A 26,566-nucleotide genomic window follows, 5' to 3' on the forward strand; every position below is an offset into this window, starting at 1 on the left:
AATGGAAAGTGGAGGTAGGGAATGTATACATGGAGTTTACTGTCCTTCACTTTCCACTGCTAGAGCGGCTGTTGTGTCGTGTGGAGTGGTGGTGCTTGAGTGAAATAAAAGCAATTCCGAGGGCCCCTCTCCCTGAGGCGGTCCTACTCTTTCTGCTGCAGCCCACCCAATGGGAGATCTTGTCCTTGTAACACCTACGTACAGTATGAATTTAGGCCTTGTGAAATGACGATGGCTTACATTTAAAACCTGTGAACTCTGACCCTGTGCTTTCAGAATGAATTAACACACAATTGGATGGAATTCAAAAATCCATACAGGACAGCCCACGTCCATGCTGGAGTAGATACTCATGGTAAAGTCAATTTTGAAGTTGTATTCTTTGTTACATCCTGGAATCTTAACAGACAGTAGATGAAAAACGGACTTCAGGAGGTAGGGTTGATGGGAGAAAGGTCATATTTACATATTTTAATTTATGTAATGCGATCTTATTCATTCTATTTTTTATCTTCCTGACAGAGCAGCTTCAAAGTGGCAGAGGTATAATTATGATCCTTGAGCAATCAGACAAAATAATCAATGCCTTTCTTTGGCTCTCAGAAAAAATCCTCTTGATCTTGGAGGCAAGGAGAAAGGCATTAAAATGTGCTATTTCTTTAAAGTCTGTCATCATGTTTCATAACACTCCACAATCAACACAAATCCATTCCTCAGCACCTGGCCGGAATAACATCTGCTATTAAAGACACAGACACACACACACACACACACACACACACAATGTTCAACATTTTATTAAATGCCATTATAAACTGGGCAGTTTGGGTCCTGGATGCTGATTGGCTGAAACAGCATTCCAACTGTGCGTATATCAGACAATATACCACTGGTATAATGCAAAACTACTTGTTAACTGTTATATTTATGTTGTTAACCGGTTTATAACAGCAATAAGGCACCTCTGGGTTTGTGGTATAATTAAGCAATTAGGCACGAGGGGGTGTGGTATATGGCCAATAAACCATGGCTAAGGGCTGTTCTAACGCACAATGCATCGCGGAGTGCCTGGACACAGCCCTTTGCCGTTGTATATTGGCCATATACCACACCCCCTCGTGCCTAATTGCTTAATTATACCACAAACCCAGAGGTGCCTTATTTCTATTATAAACTGGTTACCAACGTAATTAGAGCAGTAAAAATGTTTTGTCATTCCCGTGGTATAAGGTCTGATATATCACAGCTGTCAGCCAATCAGCATCCAGGGCTCGAACTACCCAGTTTCTGTATCGAACCACCCAGGGCTGTATCCAGGCACTCCACATTGCATTGTGTCTAAGAACATCTCTTAGCTGTGGTATATTGGCCATATACCACACCCCCTTGTGCCTTATTGCTTAAATATACCACACCTCAGGCCGTATTGCTTAATATACCAAAGGCACATCAGGCATACTGAATAAACTAGCACCTTGGGCAAATTATTGGATTTCAGTGTGACCAATTTCTCCATAAGGCCTGAACGGGCCAAGGTTTTACCTAGAGCACGGCGCTGTAGTTCACTACTCAGTACCATTTATAGTATCGGACTCAAAAGAGCAATACCATTTATAATCAGGCTACAAAACACTATACTTATTTGAAAAAAGGGTGCACTTCCATTTTGTAGATTTTTTTTCATCTTTGTATTTGTGTATAGGTTTCTTAAAATGTATACAATCTGTCTCCGGAGGGCATTGGTGTTGTGTGTGTGATGTTGGTTGAATGTTACACTGGAATTACCCTATAAATGCAGTACTTGGGGAAATCCTAGGCATTAATAACAATTATTGGCATTCTTTAGTTTCCTCAGACACCTTAAGTGTTGTGTATTGACTGCTGTGCTGGAGAGAATGTTGCCTATTGATCTGACCAAGGCAGAAAAAGATGGTGTCTTCCTGTAAGGCTGGGATTAATCCTAGCAGGCTGCCAGTGAACAACAGCCACTGCTCGATCCCATTGACTGACTAGGGCCTCTTTAGGACACATACCTTCCCTGTGAACACACCTCTAAAGTTCGCCCTGGATCATTACAATGTGGATCATTACAATGATGGGTGTGGTTTATTACTGTAATTGGGGGGCACTATAGTTTGGATATCTTTAATATCGGCAAACAATAGTATTACATTTCGCTTTTAACTAGATTGATAAAATGTAATTGTTTAATTTACTGTTGTCTATGTATATAACGTTATGTTAAAATAAAACCACTGACCTCTATCAATAAATTAAGATCTAATCTCCAGTCTTGCTAGTATCGCCTGTTTCACATGTTTTATTCTTCACCACTGCACTATGTATAGTATGCTGCCATGTTGTCTCTCTCCCAGTGGACTGTGTGCTTACTAACAGCTCATCTACTATTGCTTAGGGCTCTTATTTTCTTCTAGTCAGAAAAAAAAGACTTTCTACTGTCAAGCTCCGACATCCCCAGTTATTGAAAGCTGGTGGGCATGGAACTGTCAGAGTTGCTCTCAAAGCTGCAGCAATGCCTGGATTCACACAGCCGACTCATGATGAATGGAGTAGTGCTAGAACAAAGGGACACTTGTTATGGGTTTAGATGCCTTTACCAGACTTTTATTTGGCCACAAAGACTTCTCTGCCTACACAATTCATTAGGATTTACATGAACTCAAGAATGTATTGCTCTAGGTGACTGAAAACATGAAATCCCCCACAATACATTTTTAGGACTTTGATCTAGACATCAATTCCTCATTTGACAACCTCAGAAATAAGCAGGACTATTTCTCATACCACAATAAAAGGCTGGACACTTTTTTTCTAATTCTTTCTAGGTTTCAATAAAAATGTAAATGTAACTAAAAACCCTGAATGGATAGATACAAATATTCGTCAGATGGGTCGTTCCACGAAAAGAGTGCCTTTTGATATTAAGTAGAAATTGTGCACCAATATTGATTTTAAAAGCCTGTTCTATTCAATGAAGTGCCCTTTAATATATAAATAAAGGCTTGCTAAATTCAGCATTTTGACATGTCCCTCCGCCAACCTTGTGTCACTTCTAGGAAGACTTCAACCCCCTTAATCCAAACATTTCTCCATCATTGTAAATCCCTAGTTATTTTAAGTCATTTCTGAATATTATATTTATTTCATTTGATTAGTAATTCATTTACATCTGTCCCTCATTTTAAGGTCAACCCTCTAGTTTTAAGATGGTGAAACTATTCATTTAAAATGTGTTTTTCAAAAGATACATTGAACATCAAATAGTCAAATCATAGTGTAAAACCTTGTTTGGCCATTTTCTGTTTCGTGATAGAAAACTAACATGTCAAGCATAACACGAATAACCCTGTTACCCATAGACAGACAGGCTAGAAATGTTATAGCAATTAGATTTTTTGTTGTTGTGAAGCTTGCATTCAATTGCCACTCCCTGTTGCACACAACAAGCTTCCATTCCCCCTGTCTCGAGAGGATTTATGGCTGATTTAAGACGAGACGGTCAACCCTATAGTCTTTTTAATTTAACCTCTTGGAATGGCAACATGTGTTTTTTAGGACAGAATGTCAACATTTTGTGAAATCACAAGTTACACTTCTAAAAAGGCACCGAACTGGTGGAAGGACCCAGATACTGTACAGGTAAGATTCTAATCTCTTACCATTACTCTTTCAGCCCAGTTCTACATTATGATTGTCTACTTATTCACCACAGATTTTCTGTACATTCATACATAAAGTTGTAAATTACAATCTAAGTACTGAGCTGATTTCTCAATAAATTGTAAGGCAATGGTAGCAGTGCCACAAAATCACATGAAGTCATCAAGAACACAGGAAAGAGAACATATTGTGCCACAAAGATAAGATTTTGAAAAAAAAGAAAATACCAAAGAAATTTAATTATTTAAGTTTAGTATTGTCATTAAATAATCTTAAATATAATACAATCATTTATTCATATCTATCAAGCTACAAAATCATAAATATTTGTGTGCTGTATTCTCTTGAGTCATAATAACTACCTGTACTTCCCTTCTCACTGGTTCATACTAGCACCCACCAGTGTCCCTCCTGAGAGAGCGGGTCTGCTCCAGCGGTGGTGGCCACATGGCAGGGGTCTGCGCTCCAGGGCCCTAAGTGCCACTCTTCTGGCCACCTCAGCAGCAAACGTGGCCCCCCTCCCTGCCAGGCAGGCCCAGGCTGAGTCTGGGGCTAGCGCAGATGCAGGTTGGCAGCCAGAGCTTTCCTCATCCACAGGTTGTCTCCCGGACCACTCAAGGCTCCTGTCGCAGTCAGAGCAGATCTGAGACAGAGCAGAGGCAGACAGAAACAGATTATTCAAATAAGATACCGTCAATAGTCAGCCTCAGAGCTCAGTGTTACTATTGGTATGTTGGCATCTCCTTGGACCTTAACTTTGCATATTTGTCAGCATGAATATTATCCAGAGAATTACTGTTAATACATGACTCATGAGGTATCATTCACCTCCCACTGCAGAAATACTGCCAATCATTCCCCTACCTAATACTATCCCTCTGTGTCCTCTGTTGGTGAGTTCATATCCATTTCAGTGTATTAACCTACCGGTACACTACTGAACAGGTCTCCTGCTGCTAGCTTGTCTGTGTCTCTGCTCTGGTACTGGCTCTGTTCTCTAAACTGCTGAGTCTCTCTAGAACTCTCCTCTTGGTCTGGGGCAGAGAGGGTCTCCCCACTGTAGGGGAGGAGAGGGCTGATGGTGGTCAATGGGTCAGTGTGGAGTGGATCTGCACTACCCACCTTAACCATGACCTCTATTGACTACAACTAGTTTAGCTCCACCTCGCTGCATATAGCCACGTCAAAACAGAGCCCGTCTCATTACCTGATGGACCAAATGTTGATGGCTCTGTTCGTCAACAGCCCTCTAACCAAATGCAAATTCAGGCTGCTTATTTTGGTAAACCTTCCACGATGTCCCAATCCCTGTTAAGCTTCTTGTTGACCGCGTCTGCCAGCTTTGTGTACACAACTGGCTCCTCGGCTATTCCAGACACATCGTTAATGTGTGCCCTTTTGTGCCGTTTCAGTCCGCTGGGATAAACAGGCTCACAGATGCAAAATTATTCCAACACAGATAATTAGACGAAGAAACAATCACAAGTATGAATAATAATCTGCACTGGGAACATTAGAACTTTTAAAACATGGGAACAGGGGGGATTCTGGGCACCAAGGGAAATGAGCTTATCAAATAAAGCTTGGCAAATGTGCAGTGAATGAAATAAGTCAATCATTTTAATGTGAGAGAGGAGCCCTGAGGAGAATAAATAAGCAATCGCCACATCATGCAGGGAGAACAAATGAGCGTGGTGCACAATTAGGCAAGGTCACAATCTGCTGGAGCTGTGAGCATGGGGTGCGCTAATGAGCTCCCTGTGTGTGTGTCGAGGGAGGAAGGAAGGAGAGAAGAAGAGTAAGCAATCCAAACCCCTTTCCATCAAAATTCTGATAATGTACAGACTCCTTTAAGGCAGACAGATAAGCTAGGTGGTAATTCAGGTGAGGGACAGGCTTGAAAGTGAGAGGGCTTGTGGAAGAGAGAGGTGGGCTATCAGACAATCTGGCATCTGGGCCAAGTAGACATGTAGTCAGGCAGTCAGTCAGTCAGTCAGACAGACAGACAGAGACAGACAGAGAGAGCAATAGGCAGGTGTGTCAGCCAGACAACAGGCCATTCAGTAGGAGCCACGTCACAGGCTTTCAAAGGAAAGTCAAAGTTATTAACTATTCAATCACATGAAGGGGAGGTGAAGGTGTGAAAGGTTGCAGACCAAAGCGCTTTCTCTCCCGCGCATTAAGAGCCTGGTCCAGCGCTCCGGTGCTCTGAGTGGAAGAGAAATAGATTGCCTCCCAGGAAAACGACTGCTCACACAGTCTCTTTTCACCTTTTTCTCCTGTAATAACAGCAATCTGCTGTGAAAATCTAATCCCAAGTACCATTTACGCTGCATCTAGATAACTTCTGCTTGGGAGAGCGTACGACATGAATATTTCATTCGCTGATATCCAAATAAACAGCACAAGCCATCAATCAGCCGTCCTTCTAACAGGAAGTGAACAGGAAAGGGACATTGATAATGAACACCATGCGTAGAAGGAAATGCACATCTCACATCAGCTGCATGCCTTTATTTCTGCTACTGGCCATTAGGGCTGGGAATGGCTCGGCATCTCACCAAACAATATTATTGTGATACTTAGGTGCCGATACGATATGTACTGCGATTCTCACGATTCTATATGTGTTGCGATTCGGTATTTGTGATTTTATTGTGATTTGATGTTCCAATCGTATTGCTCACCATATGTCTGCTGCAGTGACAAGAGTCATGAGAAAACGAGTTTTGATCAGTCATGGAAATAAAAGTGCTGAATTAAAAAGATGAAGGAAAAATACTGGTGTTTTGGTGCAGGCACAGCCAACTAGAATATCCTGATATGCATCCTAGTCATCCTGATCTACAACACACTGCAGTGTACATGGCCCTTACAATCACCAGTGTACAAGTGTACAAACACTTTAAATGTGGATAACCCGACCCGTATGACATTTTCATGACAACAAATCAGGCATGAATACTGTCCTTCATTTAAGTAATAGCTATATCCTGGCCATTAAAGTCAGATATGGCTGCATCCTCCTCTCCTCTCCCTCCTCCCCTCCCTCCTCTCCTCTCCTCTCCTCTCCTCTCCTCTCCTCGGCCTAATTCTCCCTCCTCAGTGGCGGATAAGAGGGATCAGCAGTCCATCCATATGCACACATATCTATGGAGTGGATGTCAGGTCTCAGCTTGGCTCTAGCGCTGAAAGCCCTGGTAATGACACTCAATGAAAGCTGGGGAGCAGAGCCAGGCATGCGTAAGGAAGGAGAGGCCCAGTATCCTCCCCCAGCCCCCCCCCCCCCCCCCCCCCCATCAGCCCTGCTCAGGACCTCAGACGCCATAAATAAACAAACGCAGTGCGTGCGCAAGAATGGACGACTGTTCCCTCTGCTCCTCTCATGCCATTCACTTATCTATTTATTTGTATTTACTCTCTCTCCCTCCCTCCCTCCGGCTGCTTTTTAGCGCACCTCTGTGTTCTCCCAGCTCCCTACAGGCTTCCTGGATGTCCTGGAACATTAGCTGAGTGAAGTCGCAGTCATCCAGTGGGCCTTTATGGGCTGAGTTTGCATCTGCCCTCCATTGGTATCAGGCCAGGCAACATGCACAACGCACGCATACACACTTATTAGCGTACAGTACTCTCTCCAGAGCAATGTCCATCCTCAATGCCTCAGTGCTCCTCAACTACATATTGCAACTTTTTAAAATGTTTTTTTTAACACTCAGCCAAACAGTGATTTTTTTTCCCAAAGCATGCTAACTGTTCTTTCAAAGCAGGTTTAAAGTTCTAGAGGGACTTTTGGTACATTACTCACCTTGCATAAGACGTTTGAGAGAGATCAGTGCGGTGTGCTGTAAGTGACAGTATGAGGATGAGGTTAGGGACATGATGAGTGTTGAGGTTCCGTTATCAGAGCAAACACAGGGAATGATGGGATAGAATGGATCCCACTCACTACAAGCCTCTAATCAGCACAGTCAACACAGGGCTCTGATTGGGTTCACAACCAGTCTAGTCTCTTTCTCTCTCCCTCCTATCTCACACTCACCAAAAGTAATCCCTCCAATCAGCCCTAACTTTACCGCATTTCAATTTAGAAGGAAATCAGACGGGAACGTATTACAGGGAAATGCCACGGAGCACAGGACTGGCTTACTTTAAAGCGAGGAGGTATAGGCAGCGCAAAATGAGAAGGCTTCAACTGTCAAACAACCATATGGAACACAATTTCACCAATAAATCGCCTTTTCTCAGCATCACATATAAAATGCAAGTTCAATTTTAAAAAGATGTAGTCGGTACCATGGCAATGTGTGGGTGACGTCTGTCTGAGTGTCTAGACTGGTTTCTGAAAACAGACATGACTAAGACATGTCTGGCCCAGAGGAGAGGAGACCGTGTCCTTGGATGGCTGTCTGTCCATCCGTCTGTTAGGTGGGATGATCGGACCTGATAGGAGGCTAGACTAGAGGTCATCTCTAAGCCCTCCTCCAGTCCTCAGTGTCAGAGCACCAGGTCTTTGATTACCACCGTCCATAGCCACCTCTAGGATTTCCCGCCTGACTGCACAAATGTATCTTCGATGTTAACAAGCTGCAGTGGTCCTGTGGGGCAGGAAGGGCCGGTGGCATCTGGGCCCCGGCGTGAGGAGACTGCAGTGGGGGTCACCCAGGGTGCGGAGGGGGAACTCGGAACAGCGAAACTGTTCTACTCTGGGAGATGGAGGGAGTGGCTGAGACAGGCTGGGCTGCATTAGAGGGGGGGTGGGGATTTGAAACACCAATCTGCAGGCTTCTCAGAGGCTCTCAGGCCACTGATTTCACAGCCGGACGACACGGACCATTAGCCCCCAGAAACACAGATGCTAATCCCAGAACAACAGAAATCAACATGGTTGCCAATAGCTCTTATGAGTTACAGACGAGCTCCCGCTCTTAACCAATACTGTCTGAGATGTGTTGGTGATTGTTGCTATTGACCCATGTCTCAGCTCTAGTCTAGAAACAGAGAGGAATTCACTCAGTCCGGGAAGTCACTGCTTTGTCACTGACGCTGTCTCTAGAGCCCCGGCAAAGAAACTAGTGAGGAGTTAGAGGACATGTAGTCATTAGTCTCGTATGAACCTGCTGCTTCTTGTTCCTGGAGAACTGGGAAGTTGCCAGGGGATGGACTAGAGCCAAGCCCACTGATCCAGTGTCTCAGGTCAGTGCCAGTAGTACAGTACTCACTCTGTGTGGAGCAGCTGGATGGGAAGTCTGGCCACAAGTCTGATACAAAAACAAGTGTCATTACTCAATAGAAAGGAACAATGCTCTTAAATTAGTGTTGTTATATTACAATATATCAGGGTTGTAAATGTGTGGAGGTCTGGCAGTGTTATCCAGTGTGTGTAACTGTGTATGGTACATCTCTCGGCTTCAATCCTGCTCTCTTCCAGCTCAGCCTTCAGCCTCATCTCCTCCTGCAGACCTTCCACACTCTCCTGCAGGTGACTGGACACACAGTTAATAAACCGGGTCACAACTCCTGGGTGGCTCCATTTACACTTATTTCACAAGTATAGCATGTTCCCTGCTCCATCTAATCTAAAGCCATCTAACTCCTGTACACTTGTTAACCAGTGCTCTAAACATGGGGACCTAATCATAATTAAAAACTGGGTGGTTTGAGACTTGAATGCTGTTTGGCTGACAGCCGTGATATATTTAAGCAATAAGGTCCGAGGGGGTGTGGTATATGGCCAATATATCACGGCTAAGGTCTGCTCTTAGGCACGACGCAACAAGGTGCCTTATTGCGATTATAAACTGGTTACCATGTAATTAGAGCAGTAAAAATACATGTTTTGTCATATCCGTGGTATACGGTCTGATATACCACGGCTGTCAGCCAATCAGCATTCAGGGCTCGAACCACCCAGTTTATAAACAGACCATATACCAAGGGTATGACAAAACATTTATTTTTACTGTTCTAATTACATTGGAAACCAGTTTATAATAGCAATAAGGTACCTCGGGGGTTTGTGGTATATGGCCAATATACCACGGCTAAGGGCTGCATCCAGGCACTCCGCGTTGTGTCATGTGAAATAACAGCTCTTGGCCATGGTATATTGCCAAGATACCAAACCCCCTCAGGCCTTATTGCTTAAGCATAGCACCATTTATCACTATCATGTCTCCTGTGAATAAAATAAGTAAACAATGTGAGTCGAACAACAACAGGGTAGGTTGGATGTGTGTGGAAGAGCTCTTACTCCTTCTCTGCAGTGAGATGGATGATCTTTTTGCTCTGGTCTTTGATCTTGAAGTTCAGTTTTTCATTGCCTTGCCTGTCGACAGGGTTAATGCTGCTTAGTGAATGTAGAGTAGAAAGTGACTGGGCATCAGTGAGTGTGTGGAGTTAAGGTATGCTCTTACTTCTGCTCCTTCACCCACTGGTTGACGTTAGTTACCACCAGCTCAGTCTCCCTGTGTAGAAAAGAACTGTCTGAACGAGCGTTACCCAGAGACTGGTGCAACACCTCCACCTGAGACAGAGAGATGGGGGGGAGGAAGGCAGAGAGAGAGAAAGAAAGAGAGAAAGAGAGAAAGAGAGAGAGAGAGAAAGAGAGAAAGAGAGAAAATGAGAGAGTCTATCTGACATATCTGGAGGTTTTAAGGGTTCACTACCTCATTAGCTGCTGTGCTGTACTTGTGCTCCATGGAATCGCTCTGTAAGTGTAAGGCATCCACCTGAACAGAGACACATGAACAAACCCCTACTGCACATCCTAATGGCTATACAGCTCATTTTCCATTGAGAGGTGATTACTAACTATGCTGTTTGGCCTTTCTGTGCCAGTGCAAAGTGTGAGGATATGTGTCATAACTAGAGCCAAGAGGTTTTCATGAGCACATCAATTGATCAGGAAAACTTTGGGCCTAGTTACACAGTTAGGCTACCGGCTATAATAAGGGCCCAGAGTTTTTCCTGATCAGGTCACATGGTCAGCTAAACCTCCTATCCTTAGTCATAAACCCTACCAGAATGTCCCCAGAACCCATTGTGTAAGTGTGTGTCTGACCTGGGCCACCTTGGCATGGTAGTTCTCCCTGAGAGAAGCCATCTCCACCTTAATCAGCACCACCCCCTCCTCCAGGGCTACCAGCTGCTCCTGGCCCCAGCGCTGAGACCTCCCCAGCTGGGCACTCAGCTCTGCCAGCCTGCCCTCACAGGACCGAGTCTAGGTGGGACAGGGATGATACCTGTCATTGGCATTTCCTAATATCATTTTTGTTCTCATTTCTGAAGACTGATGGACCTTTTAAATGAATGAATGAACAATGAGTCACAGCAACATGCAATGTATATTCATGAGGCTTTCCCATAACCCTGCCCACGTAGGAAACTGGGAAACGATAGTTCATTAGTTAATTACATTGTAGGGAACTATTCCATAAACATCTCCTTCTAGTAACATTGTCTTGTCATAGTCACATTCATCTGACTCTAAATCACTCTTAACAATGCTTGCGTATGCTAATATGCATGTACATGTTGAGCCACTACATCAAAGAACTGATCACCATAAAATACACGTTTTTCTTTATAGGAACAATGTGAAGATCAGCAGTAACCAGTCCTCCCTAGCTACATCCCCCGCCCTATCCTCTGCCTGCTTGGCTGGGACACACGGAGACTGTGCAGTGTTCACATCCCCCGCCCTATCCTCTGCCTGCTTGGCTGGGACACACGGAGGCTGTGCAGTGTTCACATCCCCCGCCCTATCCTCTGCCTGCTTGGCTGGGACACACGGAGGCTGTGCAGTGTTCACATCCCCCGCCCTATCCTCTGCCTGCTTGGCTGGGACACACGGAGACTGTGCAGTGTTCACATCCCCCGCCCTATCCTCTGCCTGCTTGGCTGGGACACACGGAGGCTGTGCAGTGTTCACATCCCCCGCCCTATCCTCTGCCTGCTTGGCTGGGACACACGGAGGCTGTGCAGTGTTCACATCCCCACCACAATGACCTTTCCACACGCCCAGGGAGCACGCAATACATGTAATGAAAGAAGCAAAGGCAATTAAATTGGTGTGTGTGTGGGGAGTGGGGGAGGGGGGGTGAGCCTGACTGGGGGCTCCAAACTGCAGTACTGCAGCTCTGTATTCCCCCTAACCCCTGTGTGACAGCATCGCAACCCCACTCTGGTCATCCTCTTGCTGCGTTTACCTGCTAATCCGCGCAAAAGGGCAGCCGTGCACACACACACACACACATAGTATGTAGATACACATCAAGCACATAGACACCACAAACAGGTTACATGCTGTACAAACACACTAATGTTAACACATTCACACACAAACACACACACTCACATTTAGGTGTGTGAAATGAGTTGCTCTCCCCCAGCCCAGTGTCTTCCCTCCCCAGAACCCAGCCATACCGCACGGCCAGAGACAATCATTATACCCTTCCTCTGATCCCACCGAGCAACCAGCAATTATTTCTAAAAGTGGAAAGTAAAAGACACACACACACACTCATTATTTTTTGTGGGACGGGTTGCGCGGGGAGGGTGCAACTCACACTTCATTTTCTCTGGCGGAGTTTGCTGACCGCAAAATGACAAGGATGCTCTTCCTAAACCAATTAAGAGGGTAGAGCGCCGCTGTTACCATGCAACATTGACAGCACTTAAGGAGGATGACGTGAGACCACAGCGATGAGCCACAGAGATGTGCCCTCGGCTAAACACACATACAAACACATTGTAGAGAGGTTTGGCACTGCAGAGCAAGCACACACAGCTCCCTATGTGCCTGTGTACACAAACAGAGTGCTTTGGATTTGTCACAATACAAACACAATGCTTAGACTATTTGAACCATAAAGCCTCTTAGACATTTTCACTTGAAAACCTGTTACTACATTTCTGTACTGTATGAGTATCTCAGATAAACTGTGATTTATATTTTGGCTATTATGTGAGGCAGTTCCTCTAAGCAAAACTGTGTGTTTAAATGTTTGTGTCTTTGCAAACTCTTTCTGTATGTACAGTTGAAGTCAGAAGTTTACATACACTTAGGTTGGAGTCATTAAAACTCATTTTTCAACCACTCCACAAATTTCTTGTTAACAAACTATAGTTCTGGCAAGTCGGTTAGGACATCTACTTTGTGCATGACACAACTCATTTTTCCAACAATTGTTCACAGACAGATTATTTCACTGTATCACAATTCCAGTGGGTCAGAAGTTTACATACACTATGTTGGCTGTGCCTTTAAACAGCTTGGAAAATTCCAGAAAATCATGTCAAGGCTTTAGAAGCTTCTGATAGGCTAATTGACATCATTTGAGTCAATTGGAGGTGTACCTGTGGATGTATTTCAAGGCCTACCTTCAAACTCAGTGACTTCATGGGACATTCTTGACATCATGGGAAAATCAAAAGAAATCAACCAAGACATCAGAAAAATAATTGTAGACCTCCACAAGTCTGGTTCATCCTTGGGAGCAATTTCCAAACACCAGAAGGTACCGTGTTCATCTGTACAAACAATAGTACGCAAGTATAAACCCCATGGGACCACGCAGCCGTCATACCGCTCAGGAAGGATACCCGTTCTGTCTCCTGGAGATGAACGAAAAGTGCAAATCAGTCCCAGAACAACAGCAAAGGACCTTGTGAAGATACTGGAGAAAACAGGTACAAAAGTATCTATATCCACAGTAAAACGTGTCCTATATCGACATAACCTGAAAGGCCGCTCAGCAAGGAAGAAGCCACTGCTCCAAAACCGCTATAAAAAAGCTAGACTACGGTTTGCAACTGCACATAGGGACAAAGATTGTACTTTTTGGAGAAATGTCCTCTAGTCTGATGAAACAAAAATAGAACTGTTTGGCCATAATGATCATCGTTATGTTTGGAGGAAAAAGGGGGAGGCTTGCAAGCCGAAGAACACCATCCCAACCGTGAAGCACGGGGGTGGCAGCATCACGGTGTGAGGGACTGGTGCACTTCACAAAATAGATGGCATCTTGAGGAAGGAAAATTATGTGGATATATTGAAGCAACATCTCAAGACCTCAGTCAAGAAGTTAAAGCTTGGTCGCAAATGGGTCTTCCAAATGGACAATGACCCCAAGCATACTTCCAAAGTTGTGGCAAAATGGCTTAAGGACAACAAAGTCAAGGTATTGGAGTGGCCATCACAAAGCCCTGACCTCAATCCTATAGAAAATGTGAGGGCAAAACTCAAAGCGTGTGCGAGCAAGGAGGCCTACAAACCTGACTCAGTTACACCAGCTCTGTCAGGAGGAATGGGCCAAAATTCACCCAACTTATTGTGGGAAGCTTGTAGAAGGCTATCCGAAATGTTTGACCTAAGTTAAACAATTTAAAGGCAATGCTACCAAATACTAATTGAGTGTATGTAAAGTTCTGACCCACTGGGAATGTGATGAAAGAAATAAAAGCTGAAAAATCATTCTCTCTACTATTATTCTGACATTTCACATTCTTAAAAAGAGTGTGAAAAAAAAGTGGTGATCCTAACTGACCTAAGACTGGGAATTTTTACGAGGATTAAATGTCAGGAATTGTGATAAATGTATTTTGCTAACGTGTATGTAAACTTCCGACTTCAAATGTATGTATGAATATGTGTGTGTGTTGTACATGCAGAATCTATGGGGGTCTGGGAGAGAGGTCTCATTATCCAATCAGCTTTAGGAATACAGCCCCGCACACACAGAAAGGGCACTGCTACAAGTCACACCTCTTTTCTCTACAACATAACCTGCTCTCGCCTGTAGTGGTCAATTAGTGTACAGCGCGACCTGTGGAGGTTAAGTCTCTACTTCAGAGGGGCTGTGTGTTCTACACTAATGGCCAGGCATTCTAAGGGTGTAGTGTTCATTTCCAGCCCTGGGCATATATTACACTAGATAACCCCCTTTCTTATTGTACAACACATAAGGTTGAAAGATTGAGCAATCACACTTCTAATCATGTGATGGTGTAGTGGTTGGCTACTGGCTGTAACAGTCTAGGATTTAATGTGAGGTTATCTGGTCCATGACCTAATGGTTGGATACAGGCTGTAACAGTCTAGGATTTAATGTGAGGTTATCTGGTCCATGACCTATTGGTTGGCTACTGGCTGTAACAGTCTAGGGTTTAATGTGAGGTTATCTGGTCCATGACCTAATGGTTGGATACAGGCTGTAACAGTCTAGGATTTAATGTGAGGTTATCTGGTCCATGACCTAATGGTTGGATACAGGCTGTAACAGTCTAGGATTTAATGTGAGGTTATCTGGTCCATGACCTAATGGTTGGATACAGGCTGTAACAGTCTAGGATTTAATGTGAGGTTATCTGGTACATGAACTAATGGTTGGCAGTGTCAGATCTAGAACCAGATCAGTGGTTATTGACAATGAAATGAATGGTTATTGGTTAATTGCCATGAGGATGAATGGAAATGTTGATGTGTAGATCCTTCTCTCTCACCTCGTCCAGTGACTGTCTGCTGGCGGTGCGTAGTCTGTGGAGCTCTGCAGCCAGCTGCCTGGTCCTCTCCTCCCAGCCCCCTCTCTCCTCTGACAGCTGGGAGCTCCTCGGCTGCAGGCAGGACAGCTCACTACGTAGACCTGCAGCCTCACCACTCTGCTCAGCCAGCTGACCAGTACCACCATACGCACAGCCACACACCACAAAACAAACATCCACACAAAATATACATTGTTAGCCCCACTACACATTATTTCCTCCACAGTCATTAACCTAAAACAAGTTGAGAGTTAGTGTCATTGTTTTAACGTCAGTATTTTCAATACATGCCTGACAGAGTACCAGTGTGTAAGCAGGGCCCGCACCAGCTCCATGCTCTCTCTATGGGAAGCCTGGGTGGAGGCCAGCTCCAGTCTCAGCTCTCTGAGGCTGTGTTGTGCTGCTGCTGTGTCCCTGGTCCCCTGCCTGCTGCTGGCCTGAGCCTCCTCTACACTCCCTCAGCCTGGACACCCTCTCCTGAAAGACGCTCATCTGGAGAGGAGAACACACACATGGAACATGGGCCCCAAACTACACACAAAATACACTCAACATATGGACAGTATGTGACTGTGACCTCTGACCTCTTGGCTGTGGCTCTGGCCCTCCTTGCTCTCCAGCTCCCTCCTGCACTGCCGCAGCTGAGCCTGTCAAGCTGTCTGTTCCTCCTGCAGCCTCTGGGTGGTGCTCTGCAGCTCTACCACACGCTCCTGCAGGCACCCCAGTCCTCTCCCGCTCTCTCAGCTGTAGGACAGACAGCAGACACACCCCTATCAAAGCTCCCATCAGGTGTGTGTGCCACTGTGTGTATATCAGGCTCAGAGATAGATGGGACTAAATCTGACAATCGCAGCGCCATTTTAGCTGTCTGTTCCAGGATTAAGTCACATGGATGGGCAGAGAGATGAGAGATCTGTACTTATATGCATGACAGATTTTAAATTGGGATTAAGGAGATTAATTTCAGGCCGTAATTGAGTGGGAAACTTTTTGATCAGATCGATTTAACTTTCTAAAGATATGAATTATGTGCTTCAATTTAATTTCCTAGCAGCTGAACAGTTGGTAAATTGCCACGCTTCAGGCTTGTATCCCTTTGGCTGGTGGAAAACTATTATTTCACAAAATTCATGACGTGTGCAGATCTGACTCATTTCTCTTGCTTCCTTTGGGGGTTAAAAAATAATTACTATTTTTGAAACACAAATTCAGAGACAGAAACTAATTCAATTTGCGAGCATGGCTGGAGGGGGAATCTGAGTGGATTGTAGATGAGTGTAGCCAGGCTTCAGTCAGACACTATGTGAGGAGAAGACACTCTTCTGATGAATGGAAAAACAACATGTAAAGCCAAAGAATGCCTCTTGAAACTTTTAACTGTCAGCAAGCACAGGTTTAATTCATGACGTTCACTGACACTAAATTATTTGTGTTGGGATATTGCCTTTAGTCATAAATCAACAGACAAACACTACAGTATGATTAACATTTGTTGTGTGAGTGTGACATGCATTTGCAATATGTGTGAATTTATTGATTGCATATTTCTAGTTGAGCGCTAGCTTTTGTATACATTAGTATGTGTGTGAAAGCACCTGGTTGAGTGCTGAGTTGTTGTCTGCACATGTCTAGTTGAGTGCTAGTTTTATATACATTATTATAAACTGGTTGGTTCAAACCTGAATGGAGATTGTCTGACAGCAGTGGTATATCAGACCGTATACCACGGGTATAGCAAAACATTTAATTACATTGGTAACCAGTTTATAATAGCAATAAGGCACCTCTGGGGTTTGTGGTTTATGGACAATATACCACGGCTAAGAGCTGTATCCAGGCATTCTGCGTTGCGCCGTGCATAAGAACAGCCCTTAGCCGTGGTATATTGGCCATATTCCACAAACCCCAGAGGTGCTTATTGATTAATTATAGTGTTTGACTCTACCTGGCTGTGAGCTGCTTCCATGCTGGTTCTGAGCTGGTTTCTCTCTGACTCCTGCCGGGCCTCTCTCTACCTGGACCCCTGGTTCCTCTCCTGCAGCTCCTGCTGCCTGGCCTGCTCCTGGGACAGCTCTGCCCGCAGTGCCCGGCTGGCATCAGCCTGCTCCTGCAGCTGGAACACAGAGAGACAACCACAGTCACACAGCCAACCAACTGACCACACGTTTACAGGCAATATTCTGAGGTTAGGCTACATTTACATTTTAGTAATTTAACACAGGGGTTCCCAAACGTTTTCACTCAGGGGCCCCCCTTCCAGCATTGGGGAACATCCTGCGCAGGCACCACGTCTATTTCTATGGGCACAAGCACTGTTCATAACAAACGGTTCACAGCCCTCTTGTTGGTGGAGAGAACTTTGCAGGTGTAAAGTATCATGACACAAGGTGAGACCCAGATGCAGAAACAGGAGGCAGATGGTTGGAGTTTAAGATGTTTAATAAATCCAAAGGGATTAGGCAAGAGAATGGTCGTGGACAGGCAAAAGGTCAAAACCAGTTCAGAGTTCAGGAGGTACCGAAGGGCAGGCAGGCTCGAGGTCAGGGCAGGCAGAATGGTCAAGCAGGCGGGCATGGAGTCCAGAAAACAAGCAAGGGTCAGAACCGGGAGGACTAGCAAAAGGCGAAAAAGGCCAAGCAGGAAACTGGGAAAACCGCTGGTAGGCTTGGACACACAAGACAAACTGGCACAGAGAGAAAGGAAACACAGGGATAAATACACTGGGGAAAACAAGCGACACCAGGAGGGGGTGGAGTGAAAAATAACGAGGACAGGTGAAACAGATCAGGGTGTGACATAAAGCTTATTTCCTTCAATTCTACACATTTTGTAATGGGGTGTAAAGACCATTTTGGAGTTTTAAAGCATATTTTCTTTCAATTCTATACATTTTGCCATGTCTAATGTGTATTCATGCCATATTTGAGAGACCAAAAATTACAACAATATATTAGCTGACATGGGCTAGTTGATCTGGAGATTTCTGACAAGTTATAAATAGCTCTAAGATATGCAGTGACTGATATGACAAGAGGAACTGATGATGCACTACCCAATTTATAAATTGCACCTTGTGCATTCTACTATTACAACTTTCAAGTGTAAGCTTAAAGCCAGACTGAGTTCCTTTAAAAAAAATGGAATAAGGGCCTCCCGAGGGGCGCAGCGGTCTAAGGGCTGTATCACAACTGGCCGTGATCGATAGTCCCATTGGGCGGCACACAATTGGCCTAGCGACGTCCGGGTTAGGGGAGGGTTTGGCCAGGGGGTTTTACTTGGCTCAACGCGCTCTAGCGACTCCTTGTGGCGGGCCGGGCGCCTGCAGGCTAACCTCGGGTCGTCAGGTGAATGGTGTTTCCTCCGACACATTGGTGCAGCTAGCTTCCTGGTTAAGCGGGCAGGTGTTAGGAAGCGCGGTTTGGTGGGTCATGTTTCGGAAGACACATGACTCGACCTTCACCTCCCGAGCCCGTTGGGGAGTTGCAGCGATGAGACAAGAAAAAAAAATTGGGGAGAAAAAGGGGGTAAATTATTTTAATAAAAAATTATTTGTATAAAATTATTTAAAAAATGTAAAACAAAACAATTCTCAATAAAGAAGTTATCAGCAAAGTCACTGCTAGTAGGAGAAGTCTAGTGCAAGGCTACTGGGTCATTAGCTATCCCAAATCAATATATTGATCTAGTGTAATGGGAGACCACTTCGATACAAAGTGATTTTCATGGCAGGTTAGGAGAGTATTTTCCCTAAACCTAACCATTTTCCTAACCTTAACCTCAGTCTCCTAACCTGCTACGGCTAATTCACTTTGGTATCGAAGTGGCGTTAAAAGACTGTTCCTCTAGTGCAGTGGTTCCCAAACTTTTTATAGTCCCGTACCCCTTCAAACATTCAACCTCCAGCTGTGTACCCGCTCTAGCACCAGGGTCAGCTCACTCTCAAATGTTGTTTTATGCCGTCATTTTAAGGCTGCCACACACACACACTGTACAATATATTTATTAAACATAAGAATGAGTGTGAGTTTTTGTCACAACCCGGCTCGTGGGAAGTGACAAAGAGCTCTTATAGGACCAGAGCACAAATAATAATAATATAATAATCAATAATTTAGCTCTTTATTTAACCATCTTACATATAAAACCTTATTTGTTCATCGAAAATTGTGAATAACTCACCACAGGTTAATGAGAAGGGTGTGCTTGAAAGGATGCACATAACTCTGCAATGTTGGGTTGTATTGGAGAGAGTCTCAGTCTTAAATCATTTTCCACACAGTCTGTGCCTGTATTTGGTTTTCATGCTAGTGAGGGCCGAGAATCCACTCTCACATAGGTACGTGGTTGCAAAGGGCATCAGTGTCTTAACAGCGCGATTTGCCAAGGCAGGATACTCTGAGTGCAGCCCAATCCAGAAATCTGGCAGTGGCTTCTGATTAAATTACATTTTCACAGAACCGCTTGTTGCAATTTCGATGAGGCTCTCTTGTTCAGATATCGGTAAGTGGACTGGAGGCAGGGCATGGAAGGGATAACGAATCCAGTTGTTTGTGTCATCAGTTTTGGGAAAGTACCTGCGTAATTGTGCACCCAACTCACTCAGGTGCTTCGTTATATCACATTTGACATTGTCCGTAAGCTTGAGTTTATTTGCACACAAAAAAAATCATACAATGATGGAAAGACCTGTGTGTTGTCCTTGTTAATGCAGACAGAGAAGAGCTCCAACTTCTTAATCAGAGCCTCAATTTTGTCCCGCACATTGAATATAGTTGCGGAGAGTCCCTGTAATCCTAGATTCAGATCATTCAGGCGAGAAAAAACATCACCCAGATAGACCAGTCGTGTGAGAAACTCGTCATCAAGCAAGCGGTCAGACAAGTGACAATTATAGTCAATAAAGAAAACTTTAAGCTCGTCTCTCAATAAAAAAAAAACTTGTCAATACTTTTCCCCTTGATAACCAGCGCACTTCTGTATGTTGTAAAAGCGCTACATGATCACTGCCCATATCATTGCATAATGCAGAAAATACACGAGAGTTCAGGGGCCTTGCTTTAACAAAGTTAACCATTTTCACTGTAGTGTCCAAAACGTCTTTCAAGCTGTCAGGCATTCCCTTGGAAGCAAGAGCCTCTCGGTGGATGCTGCAGTGTACCCAAGTGGCGTCGGGAGCAACTGCTGGCACGCGCGTTACCACTCCACTACGTCTTCCTGTCATGGTTTTTGCACCATCAGTACAGATACCAACATGAGCAGCAGCTACGTTTGGCTACATACGGACCGTTAGTGGAATTCCCGTGAGAGAGTAACGGTTAATGTGATTGGATAATTATTTGACTAGGCTACCTGTATTTGACATTGTGTTGTTATTTCGCTGAACACTAGATGGTTTAATTTTATTTTTGGCAGTGAAATGAGGCTACTCAGGCGAGAGAAAAAAACTCACCCAAATGTATAGCCCCGTTTGTAAAATATAAATGGACTGTTCTTTTTGGGGGGGGGGGGTGTACCCCCGACGGCATTGCACATAACCCAGTTTGGGAATACCTGCTCTAGTGTTACAGGCCCTAAATGACTTAGGGTGGAGGAGGTGTTGTCCTTTCAGGACACTGTTTGTTGGAACTTGTTGGTTGGTTTGCTGTATGTGTTAATGTTAGGTCTTACCTGCTGCTGTAGAGTCCTGAGTGTGTCCTTGGTGTTGGTCAGGTCTGCCTCCAGCTGCTGAGCCCTCTGCTGGTGTGTGTTGGCCTCCTGCTGAGCACTGAGCTGGGCCTGCCTGCTCTCCCCTGCCTCCTTCTTCAGACTCTCCACCTGGGTCCTGATACACACACGGCGACTGACACACCGTCAGTCAGGGGCTCCCAGTCTTTAAACGACCACTACTTTCAAACTGGCATGTTTGATACCTCTATCTGCCATAGCTACCCCCCACATGCTGTAAACTTTGTTTTCACTCTTGTTCACATTTTCAAAATCAAAGGGAATTTCATTTATCTTGTGATGTAATGCGAAAAACGTGCTCATTTGAGAGTAATGCGTGTGTGTTTGTGTCTGCCAGATTTAATCTGAGTAGGCAAGCCTGAACATTTAATGAGAGGACGTTGCACTAATTCTGTCTGTGCGGTGCTTTGCGGTGTGGCATGGTGTAGTGGGGCGAGCATTGGGCTGATGGGGAGCCGGGGCGTGAGTGATGGGATCAGAGCTGTGTGTGAGGGGTGGCCATGGCCTGTTTACCGCCAGGTGAAGCAGCTAATCAAATCCCCGAGAGCGGCCCAGTTCGCGCCCTCTCTCCCTGAGACATTAACTCAGACCACAGCCAAGCGTCAAAGCCCTCGCCTGCCCAGGGAGGGACACACCACGCGTTAGGGAGGGGGAAGAGGGACACACCAGCAGAGGGTGAAGGAGGAACTTATACTGTACGTAGAGCAGAGTGTGAAGGAGAAACTTATACTGTACGTAGAGCAGAGTGTGAAGGAGAAACTTATACTGTACGTAGAGCAGAGTGTGAAGGAGAAACTTATACTGTACGTAGAGCAGAGTGTGAAGGAGAAACTTATACTGTACGTAGAGCAGAGTGTGAAGGAGAAACTTATACTGTACGTAGAGCAGAGTGTGAAGGAGAAACTTATACTGTACGTAGAGCAGAGTGTGAAGGAGGAACTTATACTGTACGTAGAGCAGAGTGTGAAGGAGAAACTTATACTGTACGTAGAGCAGAGTGTGAAGGAGAAACTTATACTGTACGTAGAGCAGAGTGTGAAGGAGAAACTTATACTGTACGTAGAGCAAAGTGTGAAGGAGAAACTTATACTGTACGTAGAGCAGAGTGTGAAGGAGAAACTTATACTGTACGTAGAGCAGAGTGTGAAGGAGAAACTTATACTGTACGTAGAGCAGAGTGTGAAGGAGAAACTTATACTGTACGTAGAGCAGAGTGTGAAGGAGAAACTTATACTGTACGTAGAGCAGAGTGTGAAGGAGAAACTTATACTGTACGTAGAGCAGAGTGTGAAGGAGAAACTTATACTGTACGTAGAGCAGAGTGTGAAGGAGAAACTTATACTGTACGTAGAGCAGAGTGTGAAGGAGAAACTTATACTGTACGTAGAGCAGAGTGTGAAGGAGGAACTTATACTGTACGTAGAGCAGAGTGTGAAGGAGAAACTTATACTGTACGTAGAGCAGAGTGTGAAGGAGAAACTTATACTGTACGTAGAGCAGAGTGTGAAGGAGAAACTTATACTGTACGTAGAGCAGAGTGTGAATGAGGCGTTCTACCAAGGAGCTGCCTCTCCTCTCTGCCAATACCCATCCGATAAGCAACACCTTTAGACAGTCTAAGAAAAAGAGATATGGAGAGGAGGTGGATGGGGTTGAGGGGTAACCCTTTCAGAAGTGAGTGAGTGAGTGAGTGAGTGAGTGAGTGAGTGAGTGAGTGAGTGAGTGAGTGAGTGAGTGAGTGAGTGAGTGAGTGAGTGAGTGAGTGTGTGTGTGTGTGTGGGGGGGGGGAGCCCAGAGCCTTCTCAGTGCTCACCTCCCTCTCCCATTGACAAGGCGGCCGCAGTAACAGCAAATCGATGGCTCGTGAATCCCCTGCACCCCCCCCTCGCCAGCCTGATCAATATCCCTGACAATTAGAATCCCCTATCTGCATGGCTGTGGGGACCTCTGGGTGGCTCGCCAGCCCACAAACACCCAATTTAGTCCTCAGCCTATCACTTAATTACTAAATCCTCCCTAATGCCTATTGGCAGGCGGCGGGCGCTCTCCTAGCAGCAGGACGGCTGACTGAACAGGAGACCTTTGGCAAGGTGCTGGTTAAGACGCTCCCATCCCTCTTCTCCTGGCCAGTTAAACATCTGATTTCACAAGAGGGCCCCGACCTGGAATGATCCGCCTATCGAGCGGCCGGTGCACACACAGCCCAGATGGACAGGGGGGAGGAGGGGGAGAGCGGGGGAGGCAGCGTGCCAAGGGTCACAATGCCAAAACACTTTTCTCTCTTTCTCTCACAGCCACTAAGATACAGAAAAGATTGAGAGTGTGTGTGTGGCACAGTGGGTTTTTAAAACACATTTAACATCAGATTTTCATCAGATCACATTTTTTTCACAGGCATTATTTAGAGTGATTGTTTGAGAGGCTTGTCTGAGTCATAAAGGCACTGTGGCCTTACAGACCAAAAGGTTCAGTTTGGATCTAAATGGGAATAAGACAGTCTTACAGACTCATGGCAATCAGTAAATACTCAAGTCACTGTTGAACTAATGGCTCAGTGAAATGTGAAGGATTGGGGTTAAAGACAGGGTTCATGACATGAAGTCATGCTGTGTGCTTGGCGGTGGAGGGCTGCAGGTCCCGACAGAGATCACTGTCATCCTGCGGCCAAATCTTTCCAAGGAAATTAACTTAAATATGATTAGGCTGTTGTTTACTACAAGCGTCTGTAAATAAATATTGATAATAATGGCAAGAAGCGGAGGGAGCTCAACCAACGTGAGTCAAGGTGCAATCCAAAAATATGATCATCATTGAAAAGGAAACGGGACAACGCGCAAATACCATAGTGAGCATTCTGCCTTTTTTCTTTTCAATAAATATTGATTATTCCTTTATTTGTCTCTGCTTACAAATCGTCCCGCTCCTAAAAGGTACAGCTATATCCTATATGCAAAATGTAGCGCAAGAGAAAGTGCAAGTGTCAGCTGTCATCATTCTTGCTGCTTCAAGTTCAGTAGCCATACCTCTCCTAGTTGGGCGTGTGAGATCAGGTGCGCGTTTGGTCTCAATTTAATAGAGTAGGCTGTAGCCTATGCATGGCTGGAGAAGCATGGGGCAGTTCTCTTTCCAAGGAAATTAGCTTCATAAATATAATTAGGCTATAGTTTACTACACTGCCTAGTAATAAATATGAATCACCCATATTATTTTGTCACCGTCAGAAAATCGTCCCGACCCTAAAAGGTAGGCTATTAAACGTAGCTCAATAGAAAATGCAAGTGTCCGCTCTCTCTCCAACTCTGCTCTCTTCAAACAACGTCTAACCTATTGGCTAATATAGCCCAGTAATATAGATAGCCTAATATAATGGAGAATGTGAGAATCTCTGGTAATTTAACATATTTCTTTGGTTATTTTTGGACATTCTGATATTGACAATAGAGCACAAAATTGCTAGGACTATGGCTAGAAAGCTAGCTGCAACACATATGCCTAAAATAACATTGCGGGACTGCGGTTGGGTTCGGGACCAGTTCTTGTGGGAGCGGGTGGGAGTCGGACAGAAAGCCAGCGGGAGCGAATAGGTGCGGTATGAAAAGCTGTGGGTGCGGGTGGGAATGGCATGAATAAATCAGTCATGCGCAGACCTCTACTTGGAGTCAGATAGAGACAGACAGTCAGAGTGCGTTAGGGAGCCCAAAGCCCTGTAGAGTACCTGTAGCCCTGCTGCTCATGTTCTGTGGTGCTGAGTCTCTCCTTTAAGGTGCGTAGCTCTGCCTGTAGCTTCCTCTGGGCCTGCTCTGCCCTCACCACCTCTGCCACCCGCTCTGCCAGGTGTTCCTGTGTCCGATGCTGCCCCCCCCGATGCTGCCCCCCCTCCCCCTAGCAACACCTTCTCCTCCTGACGAGCCAGCTCCTGGGCTGAGACACAGACACAAACATAGACACATAACATATTCAGATCATTTACTATCAACAACGCTATTATATTACATATCTTATCTGTTATCTTGTGTGTTGATATGCCCTTCTACATTCATGCATGTTCCGTTTCTTATTTCTATGGTCCCTCTGAGTGCATATGCATATGTTAGTATGCATGTGTGAGTGTGTGTGTCAGTCAAAAGGCCCCAGGCTGTGAATTGATGGGCTGTTTCATTGCTGGCTAGCTGCTGAGGCTTCTGGGGCAGGCAGGACATAAACAGGTGACTGTCTCAGACTGCTCATTAAAGTCAGCCCTAGAGGCTGCACTGCTGCTGCTGCCACTACAACCATGTCACTCTCCTCTTTCTCCCCTTCCCTCCTTCCATCAGCAGCATCACTCTCATTCCTTCTTCCTCATGCCTCTTCTGCTTTTAACTGTTTTTAGAACCTATTCTACATCAAGGAATGAGGAAGGAGAGAGAGACAAACAGACAGACAAAGAGAGATAGAGCAAGACAGAGAAATAGGGAGAGAGATAGCTACAAATGTACCTGACTACACATGAGTCCAGCTTTATAGACACCAGTCTCCCAGCCCACCCCCCAGGACTGTGTAATCCTCCTACCTGTGTCCCTGCAGCATCCCTGGGCCTCCTTTAGTTCCTCCCTGAGGGTCATCAGCTGGATCCTGAGAGAGCCACACTCTGCCTCTCTGCTGTCCTTCCCTCCCGGCCCTCTGGACGTCAGCCTCCAGGCCCATGGCAGCAGCCGCATGCCGCTCCACCTCCACAGCTCGACTCCTCAGAGTCTCCCGGGCCTCCAGCAGGTCAGCCTCTGAACGCCTCAGGAGGTTATCCCGCTTCTGCACCGCCTGGGAGGGAAAAGAGGGAAGGCTCAGTCAAAGTGTGAGTGTGTGTGTGTGTGTGTGAACATACACTACCGTTCAACAGTTTGGGGTCACTTAGAAACACCAGTCTCAACGTCAACAGTGAAGAGGCGACCCCGGGATGCTGGCCTTCTAGTTAGAGTTGCAAAGAAAAAGCCATATCTCTGTCAGGTGTCTGTGTTCTTTGGCACATCTTAATCTTTTCATTTTATTGGCCAGTCTGAGATATGGCTTTTTCTTTGCAACTCTGCCTAGAAGGCCAGCATCCCGGGGTCGCCTCTTCACTGTTGACGTTGAGACTGGTGTTTTGCCGGTACTATTTAATGAAGCTGCCAGTTGAGGACTTGTGAGGCGTCTGTTTCTCAAACTAAACACTAATGTAATTGTCCTCTTGCTCAGTTGTGCACCGGGGCCTCCCACTCCTCTTTCTATTCTTGTTAGAGCCAGTTTGCGCTGTTCTGTGAAGGGAGTAGTCCACAGCGTTGTACGAGATATTCAGTTTCTTGGCAATTTCTTGCATGGAATAGCCTTAATTTCTCAGAACAAGAATAGACTGACAAGTTTCAGAAGCAAGTCCTTTGTTTCTGGCCATTTTGATCCTGTAATCGAACCCATAAATGCTGATGCTCCAGATACTCAACTAGTCAAAAGGCCAGTTTTATTGCTTCTTTAATCAGGACAACAGTTTTCAGCTGTGCTAACATAATTGCATAAGAGTTTTCTAATGATCAATTAGCCTTTTAAAATGATAAACTTGAATTAGCTAACACAACGTGCCATTGGAACACAGGAGTGATGGTTGCTGATAATG

General features: G+C 45.1%; 2 protein-coding genes across 3 annotated transcripts in view; both read right to left on the reverse strand.

The window, feature by feature from the left end:
• Positions 1-2,603: 2,603 nt before the first annotated feature.
• On the reverse strand, positions 2,604-17,200 carry LOC145864227 (polyamine-modulated factor 1-binding protein 1). 2 transcript variants are annotated; one of them, XM_082969494.1, is made up of 8 exons: positions 17,168-17,200; positions 15,807-15,966; positions 15,549-15,714; positions 15,184-15,351; positions 10,742-10,900; positions 10,095-10,204; positions 9,932-10,006; positions 2,604-4,324 (listed from the first exon to the last, which is right to left on the reverse strand). In XM_082969494.1, the coding sequence occupies exons 3-8, from the start codon at positions 15,555-15,557 to the stop codon at positions 4,234-4,236; spliced, it is 612 nt and encodes a 203-aa protein (XP_082825620.1). In that variant the 5' UTR covers positions 15,558-15,714; positions 15,807-15,966; positions 17,168-17,200; the 3' UTR covers positions 2,604-4,233. The 2 variants fall into 2 exon arrangements, with proteins under 2 accessions (XP_082825620.1, XP_082825619.1); XM_082969493.1 differs by lacking the exon at positions 2,604-4,324 and adding an exon at positions 6,990-9,164 and having other exon boundaries at positions 17,168-17,189.
• A 61-nt stretch (positions 17,201-17,261) lies between these two features.
• The window catches only part of LOC145850402 (uncharacterized), a 65,618-nt gene continuing 56,313 nt past the window's right edge, over positions 17,262-26,566 (reverse strand). The window contains exons 18-21 of the mRNA XM_082969933.1: positions 25,496-25,740; positions 24,662-24,867; positions 20,890-21,043; positions 17,262-17,335 (exon numbers count right to left, since the gene is read on the reverse strand). The gene's annotated coding sequence lies outside the window, so the exon portion shown is untranslated. The remainder of the gene's footprint in view (positions 17,336-20,889; positions 21,044-24,661; positions 24,868-25,495; positions 25,741-26,566) is intronic.

The sequence above is a fragment of the Salmo salar genome, chromosome 26 (assembly GCF_965601325.2).
Source record: "Salmo salar chromosome 26, fSalSal1, whole genome shotgun sequence".
Classification (NCBI taxonomy): domain Eukaryota; kingdom Metazoa; phylum Chordata; class Actinopteri; order Salmoniformes; family Salmonidae; genus Salmo; species Salmo salar.